This window comes from Lampetra planeri, chromosome 2, assembly GCF_965212315.1.
Source record: "Lampetra planeri chromosome 2, kcLamPlan1.2.h2, whole genome shotgun sequence".
Lineage (NCBI taxonomy): Eukaryota > Metazoa > Chordata > Hyperoartia > Petromyzontiformes > Petromyzontidae > Lampetra > Lampetra planeri.
Window position 1 is genome coordinate 2,783,708 of NC_136108.1, and position 27,883 is coordinate 2,811,590.

General features: G+C 48.0%; 1 protein-coding gene across 1 annotated transcript in view; it reads right to left on the minus strand.

Annotated features, from left to right (window-relative positions):
• Positions 1–2,662: 2,662 nt before the first annotated feature.
• The window catches only part of LOC144724743 (triple functional domain protein-like), a 189,425-nt gene continuing 164,204 nt past the window's right edge, over positions 2,663–27,883 (minus strand). The window contains exons 46-62 of the mRNA XM_078604129.1: positions 27,042–27,134; positions 26,378–26,428; positions 25,188–25,265; positions 24,116–24,307; positions 22,587–22,767; positions 21,177–21,826; positions 15,243–15,541; positions 14,483–14,618; positions 13,690–13,717; positions 12,815–12,980; positions 11,898–12,007; positions 11,252–11,425; positions 10,585–10,752; positions 9,267–9,345; positions 7,968–8,192; positions 6,856–6,994; positions 2,663–6,064 (exon numbers count right to left, since the gene is read on the minus strand). Coding sequence (XP_078460255.1) covers positions 5,525–6,064; positions 6,856–6,994; positions 7,968–8,192; positions 9,267–9,345; positions 10,585–10,752; positions 11,252–11,425; positions 11,898–12,007; positions 12,815–12,980; positions 13,690–13,717; positions 14,483–14,618; positions 15,243–15,541; positions 21,177–21,826; positions 22,587–22,767; positions 24,116–24,307; positions 25,188–25,265; positions 26,378–26,428; positions 27,042–27,134 — 3,309 coding nt within the window. The 3' untranslated portion in view covers positions 2,663–5,524. The remainder of the gene's footprint in view (positions 6,065–6,855; positions 6,995–7,967; positions 8,193–9,266; positions 9,346–10,584; positions 10,753–11,251; positions 11,426–11,897; positions 12,008–12,814; positions 12,981–13,689; positions 13,718–14,482; positions 14,619–15,242; positions 15,542–21,176; positions 21,827–22,586; positions 22,768–24,115; positions 24,308–25,187; positions 25,266–26,377; positions 26,429–27,041; positions 27,135–27,883) is intronic.

The following is a 27,883-nucleotide window of genomic DNA, read 5'->3' on the forward strand; positions in this document are numbered from 1 at the left end:
CGTTATCGCGCACTAATCGGCGTGACGTCACCATCGCGTTTATAAGAATCTGTATTTATACCGCGGGAGGAATCAGATGAACTGTAAAACTATTTTTTTCCCCCACATATGTCCAGTCGGGGCACGGGGTAACATCCAAGTCACGTAGAAATAAAATAAATAATAGAATACACGACGTTTTGATTGCAACACAAGCAACCGTCATCAGGTGCAAACGAATGCAAGCTCGGAGAGAGACACACAGAGAGAGACACCCACATGGGGGAGAGGCACACAGAGAGACACACGCAGAGGGCACGTGACCGGGACAGGGTAGTGAGGGGGGCCCGAGGGGGGCTTGAGGGGCACGTGATGCTCGGTCGACATCCTTCGGGAAAGGTCTCGAAGGGGGTGTGGCCTAAGACGGAGCGAGGCCACGCCCAGGGGCATCAAGGGGCGGTCCCGAGTGTTCTTGGCTCGTCTGTGGAGTCAAACCTGGGTGTCGCGTCGTCTCCGGGTCTTCGTCTCGAGTTAACTCGCTACTTACGTAGTTAGCCACATCACCTACTACAGAACCCGAGTTACGTTCAGTCAGAGGTCGCAAAAGGGTTTTGATTCCTTACCCGTACCCGGCCGCACCAGGGTCGCAAACGGCTACCCGTACCCGGCCGGGTACGGGTAGCCGGGTATCGGGTAAGGTACGGGTATCGGGTACCCGGTTGCGATCTCTGCGTTCAGTGTTACCCGCTGGGGAAGTTGTTAAATAAAAGTGTTGCCTCCCAGCGTGTGCCTCCGTGTTAAACACTACAACTGGAGTCTTTGGTTCTCTCGGTAAAGTCACGTGGATAGAAAAATAATTGTAAAAATGAATGAATTATTTTTAAATAAATAAATAAATAGGAAATTTCAACCACTAATGTAGACTGTAGCCTGGTTCTTAATCGCCCCAACCATGAGGAAGGAGCCATCTGAGGATCCAATCAAAACCATCACCATGCCATACATAGGTGTAACCAAAAATATTTCCAAAATCATGCACAAACACAAGATCCAGGTCCGATTTAACACAGTACATAACATTTGTGATCTGATCCCATCTGTGAAGGACAAGATTCCTGACATGCAATATCCCGGCGTCTACCAACTAAGCTGCATCTGCAGCAGCAGTTACATTGGGGAGACACGTCTCGGACCGTTTTCGTGAGCATAAGGCAGATTTTAAATGCGGTAGGACCAATACTTCTGCCGTGGCTGATCATTATTTTAATGCAGCTGGTTCACACGAAATTGATTTCTCTAAGATGATGGTACTTTGCAAGCCTACTGGCCATCACCAGATTCGTTCATGAAGCCATCCATATTTACAGACAGACACATTTGATGTGCTAAATTCCTCTGTTGATATGTAAACTTATTTGTCAAGGCGCTCTGCTCCTCCCACCCAGCTTAAAATACGCTGCCAAGCTTAGCAGTTTCATTAGGACGCTGTCTTTCCAACAGCTGTTCTTCACCTGAGGACGGCTGCTTGTGTTGTGGCCAAAACGTCGTGAGAATTTTTTTATTCTTTTATTATTTCCCTTCTACGTGACTTTACCGAAAGATCCAAGAATAAGACACAGACACAATTTCAACCGAGAGGATGGTTATACACTTGGCAATCATTGGAAAGATGTCATCAACCACTTTGGGTCATGACTTGATTTGTGTTTTCTTGTCAACATCCACCGTCAGCAGTGTGGGTATGTGGAGCGAGGTGTAATGATTGCCTGGCGGCCCTTTGATTGATGTAGACCCACTGCTTTGGCGTTGCTTTATCCCGCATTAACATTAGCTGCCCTGCCCTTGCTGCTGACACACTTGGGCTACGCCCATCTCTAAACCTTTATAAACAGTTTGCCTTTAGAGGCTAACCCCCCTTTTCCTGATGACGACCGCTTGTGTTGCGATCGAAACGTCGTAGTTTTTATTTATATTTTTTATATTTAAATGACTGAAAGAACTAGAATAAGTCTACATTATAGACTGCCAGTAGGCTCACTCAGGTTAAGAACCTAGCTAGAGTCTACATTAGTTTTTTATGTTTATTTTTTTTTATTTTTCTATCTACGTGACTTCACCGAAAGGACCAAAGAATATGAATTCCTGCAAAATTTGACGATGGATAAAATATGTAGCATCAAATTGCAATTACACTTCATATAGCATGAATACCTGAAGTAGGCATTGCAGTGATGATTTGAATACTGCTGTGGTCAGGTTTGCTATACTAAGAATGCTTCATCCACGACTCGTCAATTACAACTTTGATCGTGATGTTTGTCGCTGGCCGCTTGAAACTCAACAAAACCTACGATACTGTACGCTGGTTTATTATGTCCCAATCAAAAGATGAACTTTGTTTTTTGAGCGATCACTGCATTTGCCTCCATTAAAATGTCATGCCGATATAATTCAACACTGCCAAAAAGTAACCCATGACTTGTTTCATGCACGTGAGAGTTCATAGTACGTACAGGACCGTCACACTGCTTCTAAAAGAGTCTATGTTTGGCCCAAATCTCCTTTAATAGCCACAAGGCTGGAAGAACTGCGTGTACTTCCTGCTAAATATGCGTCATTCGACATAACAGTGTGTGCAAAATGTACCCGTGGGTGGACAGACGACAGGATGAAGAAACTTGGATGACTTTCAAACATGATACCAACTTTATTGCAAAATGCTGCAGTTACGATTGGCTGGGATGGCTGTGATGTAAACACATGCTTTCGTAATTGATCAGTTGACTCCCACGGATCTGGCCATTAGGCCCGAATGTATCTTGATATGGAGCTTAATGACAAATTCAGTTAATAAGGAAGAGAAACACCAGATTGCAGCTGTGTTGTGCGTACACCTTGCTTGATGTACACAAACCTGTACATGTGTTTTGAGCTGTGACTTCTTTGTTGGAATGCCTACTGATGTGGATTTCTTGGCGATGGACAACAGAGTGCACAGGCATTGTAACCACCAGCACTGAAACGAATAGTGAATGCTGGCAAGGAGAGAGTATATTAGCCTGCCGTTAGGTTGTTACAATTGTGCAACATAGCTCTGATACGTTTTTGGGCTGTACCGCATGATGTCCGACGTTTCACACGGTACATGGAGTTTCTTCAGTTAAAAAAAAAAACTTTATTTCCTGAAGAATAGAGCTCCCAGCACGTGGAGCAAAACTGTTAAACATAAAGCCCAACAACGCATGGTACAACCCAAAAACATTGGAGAGCTACAGAGCAAGCACACTATCCCTATACTTATCCCGAAGTAGCCAACCAGTCTCTAGCATCAGGCCCACCTCTGGCATTTTCCCAGGCACCATATTTGCTTTTTGTCGGCATTTCACTTTTGGCGTTGACAGTCCAATTGGTCCAGACCAGCGGGAAGTCTCCTGTATTGCGTTAACATACAGTAGATGACTTGTGGACATGGTGACAAGAGCACGCGTACCTGGCTCAATTTAAACATTTGTATAAAAAAACAAAAGCCCCAACACACACACAGCCATTCTCAAAATATCAAATCCGTAAAGCTTAAACAGCAAGCGCCATTCCTCCCCCCGCCCCCGAAACAACCGCTTGTCAATCAAAAAAAATCTAAATATTGTATTAAATCCAAACACAAACCATATAAATATTGATGAAGCCACAAAGCAAGCATGGCATAAGAATTTGATTAAGCTACGAGACAATATTATAAATAAATGTAAAAAATTTACAACGACACAGTATAATACAGACCTAATATACACGTGGCGTGCAAGTAAACCACTTCAATCGCATTTAGGTACAAACAAGCATTTTATGCGGAGATTAAACAGTTTATGAAGGTGTAAATACGGACTGTGCCACTGCTGGCCATAAATCTCCACATTCCTAACCTATACACTCCACAATCATTAATTCTGGCACTTGTACATATTTTAAATAAAAACAAGTGGTTTTGTTTTCAACATGAAAAAAAATACCTAGATTAAAACTCCATTGCACTTTATATGCGAACAAAGGTGAAGTGCATAAAGATTGGTTTTCATAAATGAAGTAAAAATCAATTCCCACTGACTCAAGTGCACTGCTCAACTTCAGGCTTAAGTTGGAGCCTCAGTCCAAACCATGGCCCCTTTCTGCCAAAGCCTCAAATCCGATCACTTATGAAGGAAATGGCCCCCCAGACTTAGCCCTAACCTCTAACCCAATGAACAAAACCAGTCTTAACATAATTACCACAATCCCACCTCAATCATCTAAATATAAACTATGCAATATAATAAGCGCAACCTACATCTAAAAACCTTAATACAATACAGAATTTACATTATTTTATCACCATAATCTTTATTTACCCATCAATCACTAACTCTCAAACCCATATGACTGCAATGGCATTATTAATAATGTACTCATCTTTATCCTCCAACTTAATCTCTTGTTTCATGAACTTAACACCATGGATAGATTGCCATCCTTCAATAAAAAAAATGTGACTACAACCAAGGCTTAATTTCTGCCAGGTTTGTCCAGGTCGGCAAACCAGAAAATATTTCTGCCTCTGGCATACCACATCCAGTATACCCCTTGCTATGGCTGTAGCTACTCCTAATCACGTGCCACCACCCTGCCTACTAGCGACCCAGAGAATATTCGGTGAGACTTAAACCCTACCTACAGCCCTAATCCAAAAGTGGTAACCATAATCAAAATCCAATAAATTCAACCTTAACACACAACCACAGGCATGAGGTTTAAATCCCATAATCCTAATATAGTAATTCCTATTCTGTATAACCCTAACCATCTAATAACCCTAATTTCATTAGCATTACATGACTTTTAAATCTACACTAATGCGTTCCTGAAACATGATTGAGCCTAACTGATTTGTAAATTCAAATTGAAGGGCTCAAATTAAGGACAGCAGTTCGCTGTTAAATTGGTATCCACGTGGGCAAACCATTTCAGGCATGAATCCTCACAACCACACGAGAGAAGTCGGCAAGGGACTGAGTTCCTTGTGTGGGCCGACACGTGCCCACTCCTGAGGGAAACCCTTGTAGCCAGCAACGACACAGAGACTCAACTGCATTAGATATGTCGCCTCTCATTGCTTGGCTCAAGACCAATACGGCAATATTTGTCATTTTACTGCAGTAAACACAATCGCCGACATCGTGCAAACCGCTGGCCCCGATAATGGCCTCAAATGCTAAAACTGCAGCGTCATTCACAATTACATTTATGCCAAACTAAATACAAAGCTATTTAACAGGTATACCAGGGCCATTAATGCTTGGCCTCGTATCTATAGTTGATGCTGTTGTTTAAATGATTAAGATGGCTTGTTGGCTAAATACATTATTTTTCCTGAAACAACTTGGCACCTTTTAACATGGACACAGCTGCCCAGTGCTACCAGTGCATAAGCTAAAGAGTACTTCATAGTTCGCTGTCACATTAGACCACTCAATATCCCTCGACACAGCACCGGTGAGGTGGCTTCCCCTTGGATTCAACGTCTTATGACTGGAGGCTTTCCGTGCCGGGCCTTGATGCCGGAGAGCGGCCGCGCGTCGTTCTGGTGCTGCCTGCGTTCCACAAACGAGGCCAGGCGCGATGTGTCGAGCAGGGGGTCCTCCTTCGTGGGCGAAGCGAGCCACGCCTGCTTGAGGCAGGCCTGCGCACGCGGTCGCTTGCCGGGGCTGCCCCGGAGCAGCGCCGTGATGAATTCCTTGGCCTGCGCGCTGACGTCAGCGAAGTAGTGCTCGGGGAAGCAGTAGTCGAGCCGGGAGATGTTGAGGCAGGTCTCCTCGGCGCTGTCCTCCAGGAAGGGCGACACGCCGCTCAACATGACGTACGTGAGGACGCCCACGCTCCACACGTCCGCCGCCGGCCCCACGCTCTCGCCGAGCACCAGTTCCGGCGCAGAGAACTCGGGCACGCCGCACGGCTGGCGCGTGCGCCGCTGGTGCGACACGCGCAAGCAGTCGCCAAAATCGACGAGTCGCACGGACGGCGGAGAGGCCCGGCACTCCAGCAGCAGGTTCTCAGGCTGCACCGGGAGGGACGGAAGATACATTTATTGGGGTTAAAGGTCAAGATGATGATGATGATGGCTATTATAATCGTGCACAAATCCTGTTGCATGATATTCAAAATCACCCCCTACTGGCAGACTATGAGATCTGTTAAACATAGCACCTTTGTGATAGCTTTGCACGATAAGAATGGCATGAATACCGAATGCACTGAATTTCTGTTAATTATTCATGAAGGCCAGTTGTGTTTGTACATTAAGTCTTGTCTTTAAGGAGTTTATATCCACACAATGGTTCATTGGTCATTTGAGTGTAAATGTTTTAGAGGCTGATAATAAGTGCAACAATAGAGGTTTGAAATGTCATGGAGATAAGTTGGTAACCCTTATTTAGGCCAAGTCAGAGCCCATTGAGAGCATCAATAATGGGATGTTAAATACTTTTAAATTTAATATGAAAGGTATATTTTGCAAGTTAACATGTTTGAAAGATGTATAGCAAATATGTTAGACGTGCTTTTGTGACTGGCTAACTTTGACATTTTATACTTGCATTTTTTATAAGTTTTTTTTATTCTATACGTGGATGCTACATGTTTTTCATTTATTCCAGATCTCACATCTAACAAAAGTCACCTGCTTATTTTTGCAGCCAAAACCTACAACACCAGGTATTACCAGGCAGTTTCTATCCAAGCACCGGTACAACAATGCTTGGCTTACGACATCTGAAAAGATCGCGTGCATTCGGGGAGATTTCATCGCATTATTACGTGAAAGGCAATGCGAGTGGGCATCGGCGTCACCTTGACATCCAGGTGAGCCACGTTGCACGAGTGTAGGTAGCTCAGGATGCCCAGCGTGTCGCGCACATAGCCAGCCACCTTCCGCTCTGTCGCCAACCCCTGCTTCACCAGGTAATCGAGCAGGCGGGGCCCCTCCACACTGCACGTCCGCGAGCAGCGCACATGCATCTCCAATCACACAGAGCTTTCAACAAAGACAAATATCCCCCGTATATCCTTAACAGACTATTGGGACAAGTTCTGTTGGTGAGCACCTATGAAAGGCCGGCACGGCACACGAGGGGGTGGGTGGCCAGCACCACGCCCGGCCGCCTTTGTCTCCCAGGTGTGGATGTTTACACACCGCACAAGATACTCATTTACGGCTGAGTCGACCTAGGGGAGACCCAGGACCGGTTCAGATAATCACCACTGGTGTTCGCCGTGAGCAGGAATCAAACTCGGGTCACCCGGTTTGTAGCGAAGCGCTCTAACCACTACACCACCGCGCCCCACAGAGCTAGCAACACACACAAGCACCAAATACAACGATCACACTCTTAACACACTGAAACACATTTGGACCTGGTATGTTATTATTTTGTACGGTGGGAGGTTGATCAGCAATGTTTCTATGTTCATGTTGAGGTTGGTGTGTGAGCCATGAAGATGGGCTTCAGCTGTAGCCTGGTGAATGTGAAATGCTGCCAGCAATTGATGGAAGCAGGCAGTGGTGCTACGATGTGGTCCATTGTTTGAGGTACAGACTTGTATAGAGACCCATAGACGCACATATACACACCCATAGTCTAGCATACATGCCCATAGACTCGCATAGAGACCCATACATGATCGAAGCATGCAGTGGTGTTACCATGTGGTCCAAGGTTTGAGGTTGTTGACCAGTTGCACTGGGTGCACTTGGTAATTGTCTATTAGTGCGGGAGGGAGCTTTCTATCTGCCGAGCGATGTTCTGATGTGGTTCAAGACATACCGCTGTTTGCGGGGGTAAATCGAAACTGGGCAGGAGTTCTTCTGTGCGCTTGCTGATTAAGTGAACCTGGAATGTAGCCGCAGCTTAGGAGCGGCGATTGGAGGGGGGGGGGGGGTTGGCGGGCATGCGATCACTCACAGCTCCTGCACGAGCATGAAGGCGGCCGGTCCCTCGAAGGCGTGCAGGAGCCGGGGCACCTGCGGGTGGGAGAGCGAGCGCAGCACGCACGCCTCGCGGCACACCTCGTCCCGCCCGCGCAGCTGCTTGCCGATCACCTTCACCGCGAGCTCCGGCTCCATGTCACCGCCGTCCCCGCCACCACCTGCCACGCTCCGGCAGCGCCGCACCGTCGAGAAGCGGCCCCTGTAGCAGAGGTCGGAAACGGGTTTTGATTCGCAAATGGGTACCCGTACCCGGCCGTACCCGTACCCTACCCGTACCCGGCCGGATATCGGGTAGGGTACGGGTATCGGGTACCTGATTGCGACCTCTGGGATGAAGCCATGTTGCAGGCGCGGGTGGGTTGATTCTAGTAACTTGAATTGTGAGAAGAGACAAGAGGTTAGGAAATGAGTGACAAACAGTTACTCACCAGTGACTCACGGTCTACCCGTACCCGGCCGCACCAGGGTCGCAAACGGGTACCCGGCTGGGTACGGGTAGCCAGGTATCGGGTAGGGTACGGGTATCGGGTACCCGGTTGCGACCTTTGCCCTGTGGTGGCCGCGTCCCCCCAAGCGGGAGGGAGAGTGGGGAGGGAGATCCACGCACATGGCCCTTCAATTCACAAAGCCGCTTTACACAATCCCAACTGTTCAATGTGCCTTTGGCGAGTTTCCTCGCCTGGAGTCAGGCGAGGCACCATAAGGAGATGTGACACACGTCTTTTTATTGACATAGCATCTAAATGTGGTCGCATCTAAAGGCTGCTATATTGTGAGATCCGGCATTGGGGGTAGTCTCAAGTACAGATCAGCTTTTAAATTGTTTCCTATTTGTTGTGTATATTATCTATGCTATGTTGTTTTTTAAATTTGCATTTGGTCTGCAATCACTTCCTTCGTAATCATCTTAGGTATGGTGCCTCAAGATATACTGCATCCAAGGCACGATAAAAACAATACATTACGATGATTATCATTTGCAAAAAAATGTGCATCGTTTCTGGATTACTAAGGCATAACATAGCATGTCTAATGTACTGTCATCATTAGAATGAGTAGAGCACAGCATCAGTTGGGTTTGAGTGACTGATTGATACGATTATCATCCATGTAAGAACCTTTTGGGAGATGGAAAATACCTCTCTTATTACAAGGAAAACCTGTGAAACCCTCACAATTTGGCACATTAGTACCAAGTGCTACTGCTGACGTAACTGATGCAGCATTAGCAAACAAGGTACTGCAAGAGATTGATGTTTTAAGAGATACCAACCTGCCAATTTCGGCCAGCTCCACGAAGCACGAGTCGAAGCCCTCCTTGAATTCAATTTGCATGTCCTCGTTCTCAGAATCTGCAATAAAAACATTTCGTGACCTGGGGTGAGAACGCTCACATTCCCTTTCTCCCAGCAGCATGTGTTCAGTCGGCAGAATCCACGACTGCAATATACAATCCGATTTAAATATTCCCATAACACTAGCTGTATCACCGATTACATTAGATGGCTAAAGACAAGTTTAATTATTCGTCGATTACGTTTTACCATACTTTAGAATATTTTTTACACGTGCATTTGAAGCTTGAGAATACGAAGTTGAAAGCCGCCACCATGATGGTGATGATTTCTCCACGGGATTAATGGCAAAGATAATTGACAGGGGCCAAACTCGTCTGCGACCCATACAAGTCATGCATTCGGGGTCCTCACAATGAAAGTGGCAAACCTCAAGAAATATAAATCTTTATGTTAAACAATGTTGCAATCTAGCCCCTATCAGGCCCCCCAGTGGTCCGTCTATGGCACTGGCCACCTACAAATATGACAGCTCTGAAAGGTGCGGACAATCTCTTGTGCCAGGGAATTGTCAGCATAATTAATGGACACTAAATAATTATGGCAATGCTACCTGTTATGTCTGGACAAATTAGGTGCTCAGTGTTTCTGGAAGCTGCTCCCTCCATCGTTTTTGGGCAGCTGCAGAACATGTTCCAAAATTTTACTACAATATTTGCAATATTTTTACGATTACGCTTGTTCACCCAGGAGAGCATCACCAAGTTCCAAGACTGTTTCATGAGGATCATGCTAAGCTGTTCACAATAGGGGGCGACAATCGCCGTGTTTATTTACCAATAAAGTCAACTGTGCGTAACCTTTCAAAATTTGACCATAATGCCAGCACACGATGGCCTATGTCCATCTTCAAATGGCATCACGGGATCATTAACATCCACTGTGAAGCAGACATTACACATTCTATGGTTAATACATTCTATTATTTACCAGGGCAGCTTTCCAGATTCGAACCAGGAATGTGGAGCAAGCGGTGAATGCGCTACCGCTGGACCATATCACCGCCCAATTGCTCGTGGACAAGATAAACGAGAGGTGCAAAATACTAAAATAAAGGCAAATTCTCTCGAGTCATCCAGTGGCCTCGGAGTCGGCAGCACTTTGGTGGAGATGACCTCCGGGGGAGTCCAGCACAGAAAGAGCGGTCATCCAGCAGGCGCGTGCACCAATGATACCAGGGTGTTGCCCAACAGGGGGTTAGTTCGGTCAGGGTGCGAGGCCTCGTTATTTGCTCACGAGCGAGGGAGGGCAGAGCGACGGGCTGGGAGATGGCGCTGAGCGGGCCGCTGCCCCACGTGTAGCTCGCGCCAGCGCGGAAGCAGTAGGTGGACCCCGGCACCAACTCGTCCAGCAGCAGCCCGGGCTCCGCCGATGCCGTCACACACTTCTGCCAGCCGCTCTCCCCTGATCCAGAGACAGCATACGCAAGCAAGCGCATACACACACACAGACATCGCAACATAATTAACCAGGCACATAATAATGAATGGTTTGTGGAGGAGTGGTTGGCGCACTGTGATAAGAGCACAGCGTCTTTGAGTTTGATTCCTGGTCATGTCTAACGTCAGTGGCGAGCGGATAGCTGAACTGGTTCTGGGATGCCCTTCACAACCCGTATGACCTCATGCGAGTGGGAAGGCCTTCATCTCACAGGGGATTGACAACAGGCCGTAAAGTATTTTGAAATAATCTTGATTCAAATAGTGCAACATTAGCACAAGGGCATCTCACAAACCACAATGTTTTGCGGCAAGGCAAGCTGCTTACATTTCCTACAGAAAAATAAAATCTGTTCTGCATTTCTGCAAATAGGTTAACAGTACAGCCTGGTGGAGGAAGGTCTTCGGCCACGCAGCGAATATGAATCGGTCCTCGTCAGTGACGTCCAAGCGGAGGTGCTCACCCTCGGCCTGGAACTCGACGGTGTAGCCGGTGGGGGGAGTCGCGGGAGGAGGGGAGCAGTCCGTGCCGGCCGACCGACTTGGGGGCCCCAGTGGCCCCGCCGGCTCCCAGGTGAGCAGCACCGACGTGCTGCTCACCTCCTGCACCTGGGGCCGGCCTGGGGCACCCGACACACCTGGAACAGTTGGGAGAAGGTGCACGGGTAGAGGCAGATGCTCACAGGCAATGGCACACGCGGGAAACACTCACATCTCTATAGTGATGTATCTAAATGATGACTAACCAGACTTCTATTAGTCTCTCCATGTAAAACTAAAATTCCTGTGCCTCCAATTAGCAAGGGTGGCTACGCATGGTGCGAAGTTAGTTCAACATACATATGTATAAGTCCATCTGCCTATAGTCCTGCATTATTATCCAAGTTTCAGAACAGCTGGTCAGAAACTTGTTTGCTCTGCTGCTTTCTTACAGACAGCTCACTGTCACGGAGCTGGGTACCTCGCACACCACACCGCTGCAATCCCGACATGATTCGCCAACCCCACCTCTCGGTCGCTTGAGATGGGCTTGGCCAATCCGCACGCTGTCATGCAAGTATAAATCGCACTCGCACGCCTGCAGCGATTGGGGTGGTGGCTCTGAGTTACCTTGCACGGTGAGCGTGGCAGCGGTGGTGGCGGTGCCGAGCCCGCACGTGTACTTGCCGGCGTCCTGCTCGCACACGCCGCAGATCCGCAGGCAGCGCTCCCCGCCCTCGCTGCGTGTACACACAAAGACAAAGGATCCCGCCCGTATAACTTTTGACGAACCTATGAAGTGCCGGCACGCTACACGAGGTGAGGGAGGGGGTGGTTGGCCAGCACTACGCCTGGCCGTCTCTGTCTCTCCGGTGCTGATTTTTACATGCAAGAAAAGGAAGACTCTCGAGAGGATGTCCACCAGACAAGATGGAGAGATAAAATCAGCTCAGGTGCTAAGCGGGTTGATGCATGGCATGGCCGTGAGCTATTGTTATGGCTTTGGAAATGTATATCTTCTTGGTTCTTTCGGTAAAGTCACGTAGAAGGGAAATAATAAAATTATAAAAATAAAACATAATAAAATCATTCTCACGACGTTTCGGCCACAACGCAAGCAGCCGTCCTCAGGTGAAGAACAGGTCTGTCGGGAAGACGGCGTCTTCGGGAAGACCTGAGGACGGCTGCTTGCGTTGTGGCCGAAACGTCGTGAGAATAATCTTGTTGTATTTGTTTTCTTTTATTATTTCCCTTCTACGTGACTTTACCGAAAGAACCAAGAAGATGAATCCCTGCAGTCACGAAAGCTTTAAATCGAAATGTATGTATGTTAAACCTCTTTCGCACCGTAACGTAGCCAACCGTGCTAATCGAAAGCCTTCATATAGCAGTGGATAGAAGATAATGATTACGGCGCGAACGGATGTACAGATGTATGGATGGTAGATCGAAGACGAGACACGTCAGCAACACACAGAGAGCCGAGTGTGTGGAAACGGACGTTCGGCCTGGACGGGTGGAATGAGCGACGCGCTGGCCAGCCTCACCCGCTGTGCACGGCGAAGCGCCCCCCGGTGGCGAGGGCTTCCCCCGCAGGCCCCGTCCACGTGGCCGGCAGGGCCGCGTCGCCGCCGCGCACTGTGCAGCGGAACGCCGCCTCGCAGCCCGCGGCACAAACCACGTCCAGCAGCGGGGCCACCACCTGCGGGGCCGCTGCACCGACAATTGCGCTATGATCAGTTGCGGCGAGATGTTAACTACCTCGCCTGATTATACAGGTCGGTCGTGGGTTCGATCCCGACCCCGACGCATTCTGTCTATTTGGAGTTTTTCTCCCCGTGGTCGTGTGGATTTTTTTTCCCGGGTCCTCCGGTTTTTCCCTCTACGTTTAGAATCGTGCGTTTTAGAGTATCTGGCTGCGATACGTTTCCACGTGATAAGCCACTTTGTCGAGCTATCATTCGTGGCCAGGTCGCGTCTGAAAAAGAGCTACGTAGCTCAGTGGGCTTCACCTGGTCAAATAAATATGCTGGAGCCAGGTTAACGCGAAAGGGAATTTATTGTTGAACACTGGATTTATGTTTGTGCAATTTTCCATTTTGAATGTGACCACAGTTGCTTTTTATTCTCATTTATATTTGCTACATTGCTGCACTTTGTTTTATCCGTTTTGCTTTTGTCATTTTAGGTGACTCAGGTCACTCGTGTAAATGGGACAATCCCCGTCTCGTCAGTTCTCACCTGGTTACAAATAAAGTTGAACAACTACAACCAACTAAAATGTATCTTTTAGAGACGGCACATGATCTGTTAATCTCCTTTACACAAGTGAGTGTCCAATCTCTCCAAGTGTTGCCGTTTTAAGTTATTATAGCAGACTATTGCATTTATTTTAGTATAACATATCTTGCATTCAACATACCTTCATGGGCCACCTTTTGGTTCTGAAGCTGCAATGACAAATATGACAGATGAGGTTCTCCACTCACGGAGCCAAACCACAGCAGGTGTGAGCTCAATGTCACAAACGACAGTGTCAAGGTGATCGAGTTTATACATTATTCTTGTTTAGAGAGCGAGTACATCCTAAGTGAATGAATAATATCAGGTGCTTATGTGGGTCAGCGACTGTGACAAGTGAGTGGAAGAGTGGTGAGTGTAGAGTGAGTAGGTGAGTGGGTAAGGTGGCTTCTGTTGATTGACTGCGTGGTTGTTTCAGTAGGATGTTCACAGAGTGTAAGGGGTGGTTGTGTATGCGAGGTTGAGCGAATGGGTTGTGTGCGCGAACAGGTGGTTGTGTTTGTAGGTAGTTCAGTGAGTGGATGAGTAATTGCGTGCGAGTAGGTGATGTTGTGAGCGAGTGACTGAGTTTGCACATTATTGTTGTGTAAGAGAGTACATGCTAAGGAGCTACTTCAGTGAGTGATTGAAGAATGAGTAAGTAGTTGGTTGAGTAAGTGAATGGGTGGTTGTGTGTGGTGCAAGGCAGTTGTACGCGTGTGTGGTCGAGTGCCAGAATAGATGGAGTGAGTTTGTGAGGAATGGGTCAATTTAGTGGCTGTGTGGTTGTGTGTGCAAGAAGTTGCGTGAGTGGGTTGTGTACGTGATTGTGTGTGCAGGCAGGTGGATGGTTGATGAACCAAACAGGAGTTTGTGTGAGCAGGCAGTAGAGAGTGGGGGCAGGTCGGCGAGTGAGACGGTTTCATCCCCCGCACCTTCACGGACACCTTCCCGCTCGGCATGTTGGCCTCCCGTGCTCGCCGCGGCCCGTTCTCGTGCCTTGACGCGTCCTTGTCCCTCACCGCTCCCCGCTTCTTAAAGCGCAGGGCCGAGTGCCACGAGCTGGTCTTCCTGGACCGCCCGAAGCACGCGGAGACGCAAACCGAGCGGTCAGGAGCGCCCCCCCACCCCTACCAGTACTCCTCTTACCGGCTCGGCGCAAGAGATCGCAGTGCAGCCGTGATTGTGTGGCCTCGCTCCCTTGAGGGTTGGTCTGCTCACCCGGTAAAGCCAGTTTTTCTCTGGGCGAAATTGTTTCCATCCGGGCGTTATTATCAGCCAATACATAGAAACTCGGTCTAACCACGCAAAGTGACGTAACCAGAAAGAATACGTCGTTGTCGCAATGTTCGTCACTGTCGCTCCTCGATCGAGTGAGAAATGCACAAGTTATGCGCTCACCCGTGTGGGGGCGCCGTCAGCAGCGCACCACGCATTGTGCGCCAATTGTGCTCTAATTGCACGCGAATCGAGCACTGTGCACCGTTTGAAATTGTGCAATTTCAAGCGACTTAAAAGCTCTCGCTCTGTGGTGGTGGTGCAATAAAATCCCCCCCCCCTCCTGTCCACTATAAACCTCCAACAAAACCCAATCAAAATCCAATCTCTCTCAATCTCCCTTCGACTTCCTTGTGCCACGGCGTGCCGCATTGGCGGGAAGGGGGCGGGGGGGGTCACAACCCACGCTGCTCTCACCGATCCGCCGCGGCGGCGTCCGGCGAGTCGGTCGACGGCGGCGGCCCTCCCGTGCTGGTGTGGCCCAGCACGTGCGCGGGGATCCAGCCCTCGGCCGCGGGGCCCTGCTCGCTGGCACCGCGGTGCACCAGGAACATGTGCTGCTGGTTGGTGGCGAGCACCTGCACGGTGTCGCCCCGCGCCAGCGACACCTCGTCCTCCCGCACCGCCGCGTAGTCCTGCGTCACCAGCATGGTGGCCCCCACCCCGCCGGAGCATCCCGCGGCGGCTGCGCCACCACCCCCCTCCTCGCCCTGGGACTACGGAGAGAGAGAGAAAGGAGACGGCTGAAACGCTCGGACGCACGTGAAGGCCGGCCGTCACGGAGCAGCCAGCGAATTCCGTCCAGAGGATGGGCAACAAGCGCGCACGCTTGAATGTTAGAACCCAGCTGCACGGATAATGGGGGTGGCGTGACCGTGTGTACGGCACATGCCGCAGTGGCGGATGCGTAAGCCATGTGGTATGACGAGACCAACCGTGAGGTCTGTCTACGCAAGACACGCACCTGTACACGTCTCCGTAGGTTCATTCAACATGCTTAAAGTGTATCATGGGACCTCCTTTGCCAGTACCAAAATGTGAGAATAGGTTTTCCCCTTTTTTCTGGCAACAAAACAGGTGTTAAAATGTTAAAACACCAAACTGAAACCTTTTACAAGGAATCATGTCTGTATTAACCACAATACGTGTGGTCGGAATGCAAACAAAAAAACGTACTCTGATAATATATGCATTGTCTTTGAAACTGATTGGTCCACACCAGAGACAGCTTTCTTTCGAGCCTAGTCTCAAACGGTGCTAGACCAGAGGACGCTTTTTGGCGAGTGTTTTTTGTTTGCATTCTGCAAGTGTCCCCTACTTGATTGCATCCCAAATCCTAGCAAATGTAAGACTCACCTCTGTTTTGCTGAAGAAAGTCAGCCAGTCTACATTTATAATTGTTTTCATAGCCTCCCAGGAAAAGACAACAAAATCCTGTTTTATTGTTCCTTGAATGTGCCGTTATCAGAACCCACGAGTGCTTGTGTGTTTGCCTGAGGTTGGCAAAATGTGTTGTATATATGTAACACGTAGGAACCAAATTAAATATCTAACTCATAAAATATATATGAAGTGTACAGTGGCATTCACATGAAATACTGGAGTAAAAATGCACTCCCAAAATGTTCGTGGTTGCGATAAAACATCACGCGCTAACTCGAGATGTAAACACTGGCAGCTGATGAAATGAGCCAGCTTTGCTCACCGATAATCTAAACGCGAAACATTTCATCTGGTCCGATTTATTTACTTAAAACATCATGTGAACACGGGCGGTCAAATTCCACATTGACAACATAACTGTCAACATGCCTCCCATGTTCTGCTTAAAGGGACCATGGGCCAACTCCCCGCCAGTAAACGTGCAACGTCGGTCCAACTTTCGCATGTAGCTGCAACCGTTGGGCCATATTGGCCTAACGATCCACGTTTACCGGCTCTGACTTTCACACTGCACCACCACGTACGTGCCACTTTCCAGAGAAGATACTGCTCGTGGCTGCTGGAGGGGCCACTGAAATTGGAGCTGTGTTTGGAGCTGTGTCTCGGGCACACAGCATAGGTCGTCCTGGGCGATGCCCCCCGCCCCCTCTCTCTCCTGACGGGGCCACCGAGATCTACCACCACCCCGTGGACAATCACATGCCGGAAGGTGGCACACACCGATGGGCGGGCACGCCCGGCAAAAGTCTCCCATTGGTCACTCACTCGGTGTCCCTCTCTAATTTTAACTGCGGCAAAACATTGCATTCCTACGTCCACAATGGGCTCATCTCAAACTCCCCACCGACAATAGCCGACTTATATGTTGAACACTTTCAGACTCTTCTGATATAAATATTTGCCCAATAGGCGTTTGATGAAATTTACCCAGTAGATGTGTAAATGCCACCTCTGTGTTTGCGCGCTGTAAAACTGTAAAGGTCAGCTTCCTGTTTAATCATACAATTGGATTTCACATACCCGATATTTATACATGTGGTGGGTGTAATGCTGCACGTCTGAAATACATCACTTTGGAGTCATTGGTGGATAACGTAGATTTACATTACTCTCAATTTTTTTCTGGGATGTAAGGTGGCCAGTAGATGGTAGTGAAGCAGAGGTGGTCATGATCCCATCTTTGTGAACGTTTCAGTGTTTATCCTTTCTTGTGCGTGGGTTATTTGAGGCTCATAGGTTCCATCCAAATGCAAAACACTGCTTAAAATGTCATTGAATAGGCCCCCATATATCCCAATATGGACACATCTGGGGAAAAAGTCTTGAGGCTCAGAGAGCCTTTCCTGGATGCAGTATTATATGCGTGATGTTGGGAACATTTTGATAAAGGTATACGCATTTCTCAGTATACAGAAAAATCTATGTGGATGTTCTGTTATGTGACATAACAGTACGAGCCTGATGTAGTACTCGTGTGATCCTTAATCCTCTTCATTTATAATTATTTACCTGTCCGTATAACTCTATTGTAGTGTCTTCATTCAGTAGCATCGATACTTGGAAGATAGGCTTGCAATGGCTGCTGTCAGCATTTGACCAAATCACAGCAGTTATAAGTAAAATACCGTTTCTATATAGACACGCACATCCTCAATTGGGTTTCTTCTGAAAGCTTGGCCAATGAGAGTTAGGGCTACGGATAGGGTTAGTACTGCTACAGACAGTGACGACGCAAGTTGGCTCAGAGAAACCAAATCCCAGAGGGCTTAGCACCTACGCAAAAATAAATTGTTGCCGCCATAGACATTAAACGTAAATTAGCATGCGTATAATTCATATTGCCCTGCATGGAATGAAATATTAACGTTCAACTGGAACATTTTTACAGATGGAATATCCATCGACACATTACAGTTTGTTAAATTATCTCATTTATAATCTATTAATGTTTCCCATTTATAAGGATTTTTAGAAATGTTGTCAACTAATTTTTTTGTACATTTCCTAATGCAGCAACAATTTGTTTTACAATGCCATGTGCATACGTACACACACACATACATACACACACATACGTACACACACACAATGTACATTTGACATGTAACGATTCACCCTGCAACAAATGTTATTAATTATGAGGAATTGGCATCAACATTTTATTCCAGAGTCAATGGTGGTTTTTGTCTCGTTTTTACAATATCGTGAGTATTGTTTCTCATTAAGTGCCAGGTCACTTGGAAAGCTGTTTGTTTCATTATCCTATATGTAGCATTCGCATATAATTGTTATAAAATTATAAAGAACCGATTTTCACATGCGCGATTCAATGCGTGTTTGACGAGCTTAGTGAATACATTACAATTAATTAAATGGTGAATCATTACGTGCCGATCCTGAATATATATTGTGTACATTTCCCGAGCAACAGTGTGCTCCAGCAGTCGCGTGAAATACCGATCTCGTGTGATTTGCGTGATGCGCAGAAACGTAGCAAGAGCCTGCACAGCCTCAGAGACCACTTGACATTTTATTATAAATCAGAGATGATGATGATGATGACGATGTTGAGGGCAGACATGGGTCGAAAGCAGTTGTACACAGCGCCTACTAGGGGCAGAGCTGGGGGGAGAGGGGCACAAACATCCCTAACGAGCTACATCCGCTTAGAGAAGGCACAGCGAGACACTAACGGGGACAGGTGTGGGGGGGAAAGCGTGGAGGAGGAGGAGGAGAAGAACTGGTTGTGACTGTGAGAGTCCGAGTTAGTCGAGGTGCGGAGATGCGCGGGCAGCACTCCAGGTCAGGAAGTTTTCACCATTGTGTCCTCTGCAAGCGAGATTCGAGCGCTTGTTAAGCGACGGAATCGCTCGGGTTATGAAGTGTTCGCTTCATCACCCGTACAGGTGGCTTCATGCGGGAATTAAATCGTGAGAGCCCCGATCAAATCGATGTGTGCTCCCCCCAACACCTGGATGTGCTGCCCTCGCCATCTGGTTGAAAATTATGGAGAAGAGTGTGATGACATGGAGAAACTGGATGAGCAGAGGCGAGGGAAAAGCCCCAAGGGAAAAGATAAGGAGATGGTGGAAGTAGGAGTGTGTGAGGCATGAGGTTTGTTAAGAAGACGGTTAACAGAACTGAGTTTGATTGAGATTGTAACAAAAACGATCAGACAGATGGGGCTGGAGAGAGGGGAAGAGGTCGCGAGGAGGGGAGATAAAAGGAGGGTGCAAGGGGATGCAGGATAATGGAGGAGAGAGCAAGTATGGTGGAGCCATGACACTCTACAGGATACAGGAGTTATCATTGGAATATTATAAATAATGCAGACCATTTTAAAAACATATTAATTAATACAACTCAATGAATATGTACAATAATAATAAATGGTGATTATTGTCCTAAGACTTACACGACAACCATGCGAATGCAAGTGTTTAAATACATGGCCGGGCATTAAGACTCGTGCAGCCTCAGCCACTAGGCCTCAAGACGGGGCCCCGATACGTAATGGGATTCCTCTGCAAAGCCGCGATCGTCCCTCCACGCTTCCAAGTGTTGATTTTATTTCCCGTTGCTATAAGGTTTACACTCTTATTTTAAATGCGCTTAAAGCTGTGGCGGTACGTATATAGTGGGGGACAATATTGCCGCTGTACGTTTTCACATTTTTCAACGGTGTGCTATTGATCAAAATAAAGTCGTAAAAAGGGAGAGATTAATAAATAGTTTAAATACACTTACGATGTCTCCTCACTAACAGCGGAAGCAGCGTCGACACGGGACAAGCAATGCTCAACACTGGCGTGGAGATGGTCTCGTTGCGACGTGCGACTTCCCCCGTTCTCGGCGATAACTTACTTAAAAAATGTACAATCACAACGGATTCCTACTGTGAGTGGGTTGCGGGATATCGGAAATCGTCAAGAATAGTATTGTTATTTAAGTGATAAGCATTTTTTTTCTTTTTTTCCAGAATGAGGGAAATATTCTCCGAGTTGTAATCGTGTCGCCTAAACATGTTCGTTAAAACGCACACCAACACAGGATCTGCTACACGTTACAATACCAAGAGCAAAAAACACTAACCAGGTGCCACTCCCGCCTGATGTGACGACCCTGGAGCGTGAACTACCGCGCAAACAATTACAAAACACGTGCAGGGTTGTAAGAAGTCTAAACAAGCGGCAAAAAGTAAGAACTTGTTCCTCGATTAACGTGTGGGGGTTTTGTTTGTTTTTTTGTCTTTGCGTTTTAAAGCGAGAGTCGTTTCGTCTTTCCTACCGTCTGGAGGTGCTACACATTGGAGTTGTTGGACAAACATGAAGCGAGGAACATGGGGGTTAGGGACGGAGCAAGAAGAGAGTGTTTCACACGCTGTTAGTCACTGCAGAGAACAGCAGTTTGCCCCCACTCAGCCTCACCCCGCAGAAGAAGACACCGAGTTGAGCGGAGCAGGTGTTAGTTCGCACCGTTAGCTTGCATGGATCTGTATTAGGCTGGCGTCACCGCGTTGACATCACAGGAGGTCGCACAGAAGTCAAGAGTTCAGAGATGGCAACAGATGGATTGGCAGCTGTGAGTTTTGAGCAATTAGTAGGCAGGGCCGGCTTGCTTGGCCTAGCTTCCAGAACGTCTCTGCGTGGCGACGGTTCAACCGTACGCAGTTCACAGTTTAAAACAACCGCGCGGTCTCATCGCCCTTCCCCTAACCCCCGGCTGCAACTCCCCCCCCACTCCCGCCCCTCACTCCACGCCGCGTGTGGCGTCAACGCAGTCCCAGCGTCAGTGGCCCGCGTGGTGCTGCGGCACGATGCAGGCGTTGCGCGCGGGCGGTGGGGGCGGTGGGTATCCCCTGGGGGCCGCCGAGCCCACCGACCCCACCGTCCCCGGTCCTACCCTTACCCCGTTGCTCTGCGCCGACTGCAGCGAGTGATCGCTGGCCGACGAGCAACTGCTGAGCCGGTCCGTCGCTTCCCGGTCGAGCGCGCCGGCGGCGGGGTGGTTGTGGGTCAGGCGCGTGGGAGAGGCGGCGTCTCGTCCGGCGCCCGCCCGATGTCGCCCGTCCTTTGCGTACGGCGATGAAGGGAAGGAGCCGCCGCCCCCGCTTCCACCGGCCCCTCCGCGATAGCAGACGCCGCGCGGGCCCTTGCCGGCTTCCTCGGCCACTGGGCCTGGGCCCTGCTGCGCCGTCTCGGCGGCCCCGTCGGCCTTGCGAGCCCGCTCCGCCGAGCGCGAGGTCCTCTCTCCCGCCTCTCCGCGGTGTTTGTCCGCACCGCCACCGGGGCTGGCGGCGCCGCCACTGAACGAGCTTGACGAGCTGAGCGTCGGCATGGAGATCTTGCGTCCCGTAGCGGGCGGCCCCGTACTCGGCCGCTCTACCTCCACGGCTGTGGCCGAGTGGGAGCGCAGGCCGGGGTGAATGGGCTGGGGGATGCGCGAGGGCCGGGTGCGGCCGCCACCGCCACTGTTGCCACTGCCGCCACCGACGCCGGCGCCGCCACCTCCGCCACCCGAGATGTGGTTCCGCTGGTACTCGATGGGAGAGGCCAACGCTGCAACAGAGGGTGTCGGGTTATGAATGAAGTGTCACTTATGCCACCCAAGGCCTAGAATTATGCGTTGGGTATCAATTACATTGAAATTGTACGATTCTAAAACACTGGGTCTGGGCACCAGAGCTGCTAAGATGGTGGGGCTATGTTTGATAGCTGCTGTAAAATGAGCTTGACACTATCAGGCACACAGGTCAATTGAATGGGGTTAAAATTATGTGTGGAAAGGTCCGAGGGAAGAGAAGCATGAGGTCTCCTGGACTCATCACATGCTCCAAACCATGAGAATGTAATGATTCTGCTCCTTGTCATCTGATAAACTTTCACAATCTGGGGTCACAAATTGATTAATTTAAAAAAATTGTACCCCTTCTATTTTAGGTCTCATTTATGCATTACTCTACTGTCATATGTTCTCTTTATCGAATTTGTATTCTCTATCTGATTTGTTATGTCTCGTTTGTTCCGCCCTTTAACTCTCAATAATAAATGTACACGAATTGCAAATAATACATTCTTACACACACACACACAATTAAATGCCGAATACATCGTGACCACACAAGAAGAGACTTTCACACGTGACGAATCGTTGCATGCCTACAAATAACCGTCATGCATTTTGACACAATCATTGGGCAGCGTAAACATCCAATCCGGCCACTCCCCCCCCCCCCCCATGCCACCGCTTTTGCGTGACAGCAGGGGTGGCGGCGGCGCTCGAGAGGTAGTTTTTGCGACTCGGTGAGATGGGCGCTACCGTTGAGGAAGTTGCGCTGGTTCTCCAGGATCTGGCCCAGGGCGAGGGCCCAGGCCTGCCGCTGCTCGGCGCTGGAGGCCTGCAGCACGAAGCGCTCCGTGGAGCCGTCGGCTCCGCGCGAGTTCACGACCAGGCGGCACGGGTCTCCCTCGCAGGCTTCCTCGAGCCCCAGGCAGCTCAACTGGCACAACGACACAAAAACGTTCCTTCGTCTTAGCACCAGCGAAGAGCTCCATCCGGTACGCCCGGCAGAAATGCTTCTAACAAGACTGACGTTGCCGATGAGATGACGCAGAAGGTCAAAAACCGCAGAAGGTCGAGCGGTTTCCTCACTTAAATTCTGCTGCGTAATATTTGGTCTGGAAAGCCGATGGGGCTGATGACTCAAAACATTTTTAGTTTCATATGTGGAAAAACACAGAACGGAGGTGTGTTTATACACATTGAGACCAGACGTCTGTTTGAAAAGAGACCCGATGGAAATAAATGTCATAAAAGCAAAAAGGTCCCTGTGGAACATATTAAAATGCCGAGGTAAACATCATAACAGCAAACATCGTCATGGCAAGACTGTTACAGCGCAACACATTTAATCACAGAATTTTGCGTCATAAACAGCAAACAGGTTAAAGTGCAACAAATTCAAATGCAGAGATAAATATTGTAAGAATAAGAGGTTTTAGAGTGCTACAAATTAAATCCATGACGTAAGACAGCAAAACAAGATTCTAAAATGCTACAAATACACAAATGGTACAGGATCAATAAAATACATTTGAATATGAAAAGTAAAAAAAAAACTAGCAGGAGTGTGGTATGGAGAGAGAAGAATATACAGACAGAGAAACAGAGAGAGCAGGACAGAGACAGAGGAGCATATTTCATGTTTGTCACGATTATGGGTCGCAATTCAATTTTATAATCAATCATTTTCATTGTCATTTGTTCAATTTTATTTGCAATGTCTGCCTTGTTTGCCATCGCATGAGCTCCATTAGTCTGATTATCACATTTGCCTATACTTTTCAGAACGCAAAACATTCTTAGACACGCGATTTCTATGCAAGTCTCAGGAGAATATTAGAATTCATTGAATTGATGAACCGTTCAATGGCCATTAAATATTATCGAGTCAAATGATCCCTTCACGCATAATACATATGAAACAAAATACCCCCCACCGCTATGGAATGGCATTGATGTATTGATTAAAATAAATTGTTACTCGCACGAAAATGTATGTAATCGCGAGCATAGAAATACTACATTTGCACATACACAGTGCGTTGCATGTAATTGCTCATGCGAAACCTGCAGCCACTGGAAGCGCTACATTGTCCACAATTACAAAACAAATATATTTAAGAATCACACCGTGATCCCGAAACGTGACAATTCGTCACATCCTAAGCGCGGTGAATCGTACCTCCAATTATCACGGCTGGATACGTACAGTGCGAAAGAAATTCTACGTACGTACGCACACACACACGACAGGCTGAGCCGCATTCGGCTCCACACAAGCCCACCTTGATGCTGTTCTTGAAGAGGTAGGTGGGCGAGGAGAAGCCCTTCTTGCGGTCGAGCGGCTCGCTGAAGATGAGGATCTGCTCGAAGAGGAAGAGGCGGCGCTCCTTGCTGCGCGCCAGCAGACCGCCGTCCGGCTCCGTGACCAGCAGCACGTCCTGCAGCAGCAGCTTGCCCTGCGCCGTGATCTTGCCCTGCGCACGCGTGTGCACGCAGAGGCAGGAGGCCATGCTCTCGTTCGGGCTCACAGCCTGTAGGGGCCCAAGTGCTGAGAGCACCTATGAATTCTGGCTGTCGCCCTATGAGGCTGGTTGTAATAAAAAAACGTCGTACTAGAATTGTAAATCTTGTGGATTTACTCTCCAACACACCGGTATGCTGAACTACTAACTAATTGAGATGTTTTGTTTACATGACAAATCTTACTAATTGGCTGTGTCGGGTGGTGACAGGTGTAACAACACGTTTATATTTAAGCGATCCAACCCAAAAAAATCTATTATGGACGAATGAAAGACCTGCATGGCACACGAGGGAGTGGCGTGGCCAGCACCACCACTTGGCCGCCTTCATCTCCCAAATGCTGCCAATTACGCATCACGCCAGGTACTCATTGAATGCCGAGCTGAGCTAGGGCAGCCCCATGATGTTTTCACCGGGCACAACGACCGCTGAACAAATGTGATTTCAGCCCCACCACTCAATGAGCAAATGAGACAGAAACTTTCAATCGGAACCAGAGGTTATTTGCCTGCCCAGAGATGCAGTCTGTACTCGATAATCCTATGCCATTGGTGTAGACCCTATAGCCATTGGTGTATGTCTGTATGTATGTTGAACTTCTTTCGCACTGTACGTAGCCAACCGAGATAAATCGGAGGTTCTCATTGCTGATGCACTTTCACAGTGACGTATGCGGGCGACGAGTGCCCTAAAAATGCCCTGGTTGATCAAAGCCTTCATGGAAATGAGGTTAGCAGCACCAGAGGCATCCACGCCGCGGCAGCGAGCGTCGACTTTGTGACGTCGCGGGGCGTGGTGGGGCGGCGTACGGCGTGTGTGCCGCGTACTTACCTCGAAGCCCTGCAGGCGGCCCACGTTCATCATGTCGTTGCACTGCTTGGGCACCACGCACATCACCTCCACGGCCCTCTGCACACCGCGCCCGCCACACGCCACGTGGTCACAAGCAACTCGATGGGTATGTGGCCATCCAAAACTACGTCGCCCGGTATACAGAAGGTCTTGGCTCTGGTTTTTCCCTCCACAGTTATAAACGTGCGTTTAGAGTATTTGGCTGCTATAAATTTCCACGTGATAAGCCACTTTGTTGAGCTATCGTTTGTAGCCAGGTCACTTTTGAAAAAGGGCTCAGTGGGCCTTACCCGGTAAAATGAAAGGTTTTGTTGAGTTCGTTAGTTAGACAAATAGTTTATATTTTGATTGCATTCACTGCAGTTTTTTTTTACATTTAGTCATTTGTACATTTCTATTCCTTTTCCACCATTCGTGCTTTATTAACATCGAAATAAAAATCATAGAAGATATTCCATTTCCAAGAAAATAAAATTTTTCAATGAATGAGAATTCACTACTGCTGCGCAGGTGTTTGCAACAGGGCCTTAAAGCTATCCGATGGGTTTTCTAGTTGTGGTCAGTTCCTGAATAAGCTCCCAGAACGTGCAGCGGAACATCGGAGATCATGTCGAACAAGATTCCTTGACAACCATAAATGCCCATTACTCATTTCGCAAAGCTTCGCCGAGTCTCAGCACACTTTTTTTCAGGATGATATTGCGTTGAGACGTTTCGTCAAATCCACGTAGGTGAAAAAAATTACATAATTGATGTGTGGCCATATTCTGGACACTTGCAACCCAGGGGATTTGAGTTTTACAAATCTGTAATCCACAAGTTCAAAGTAATAGATCGCAGACATGCACCAACATGCACACGTGTAAATATTCCACTAAATCAGCTTCATAATGATGGAACTTGGATCCAATACGCACGTTAATTTATTCATTCAATTCTTTCATTTCTAAACAGATGAGAGGCCATTTAGGGAGGCCAACACCAATCATGGTGAACTATTTCATTCAATGTACATTAGAAAATCTGGAACACTTTCATGAAAATAAAACAAAACACTGATTTTAAACGTGTATGTATTTACTTGGTCTGCTTTACATTGATGTTTTAGTTAATTTGTGCTGCTGTGCGGAATAAGGTGGTGGGGGCAAGGGGTGTCGTTGTGGTCATACCTCCAGGTCACTGCTGTCCAGGCCGGCTTTCCTCGTGAACTTCAAGATGTCCTATCGAACAATTAATTTACACACACACATACGTCAGCATGCTTTGCAGTTGAAACGAGCAATTGTGCACTGCATACCGCAATGACAAAACAAAAGCTCACTACCAAAGTACCAAAAGGACACCACGACAATTATCTTTCACTATGTCTCGTGTTTTGTTTTGTTATTGGATATTATCCACCTTACGCAACTATCAAAGTGCTAATGTACCACTGTTGCTGTTGCTTCATTCACAAGCGCCAAGTGATATTCCCGTTGCAGACTTTTGACATTAAGGGCTGAGTGGGTGTTTATAGATTTGAATAAAGAGTTGTCCTTTCAGTATACACCTGGTCATCAACGTAGAACCATAGCAACTCGGGCTCAATTTCTCACCAAGCATATCAATTCAAATGTATATCTCCTTGCTTCACGCGCACAAACATCTGTCTGGTGCTCAGTCTTAAAGGAGTAATTGGTACAGAGCATCACACACAGCAACTTTGGAACAGCACCGCCTTGTAAACAGCTATATATATGTGCTTGCTAACAGCACCTATCCCAGCAGTGTGCTGTACTTGGTATACGGAGGGTAAACCTCCTTTCACGGCATGCGAGCAGTGCGAGTCGACACCTTGAGAAGCAGCTGGTACTTCATGATGCGCTGTACGGGCTTGATGAGCAGATCGGTGAGCTGTAACCTGTGGCCCATGCGCTGCTTCAGCTCCTGTGCACACACACGCGCAGGCGCGCGCAAACACAAAACCGCACAAAACACGCAGATGTGTAACTCCGCACTCGCATCCTCACACCAACGTCAGACGGCAATTCGGCCAAAAACACCACGCGTGCGCCAAGCAGACCAACAAAGCTTATCTTTCCATGCGAGTACGGGTGAACTTATGACGAACGTGCTATTTTTTGCAGCAGTAGTCAGTGTTAACCTTGAAACCTACAAAGACATCGGTGTCAACAAAGTTCAACATTTGCCAAGGCATTTTTTTTTTCACTGTTGATTTGTGACGCATGCAAATTCAGGCAGCTTGATAAGCCAAATAATTTGTACACTTGCCAAGAAGGCAATTAGCAAGTGTTTGAATGCTTCGAATCACAGCGCTGTAGTGGAAAATACCACTGCTCTGAAAAATACTAGATTTTATTCAATATACGATTTTGCTTTAGGGGCCAGGGTGGCGAGATGTTAACTACCTCGCCTGATGGACAGGCGGTCGTGGGTTCGATCCCGACCCTGACCCCTGTGTATTTGCTAGTTGACGTGTTCTCTCTCCCTGTGCTCGCGTAAAATTTGCTCCGGGTTCTCTGGTTTTTCCCTCCACCTTTAGAATCAACGTGCGTTTTTGGCGGCTATACATTTCCACATGATAAGCCACTTTGTTGAGCTATCATTTGTGGCCAGGTCGCTTCTGAAAAAAGCGCTATATAGCTCACTGGGCCTTGCCTGGTAAAAAATTAAGT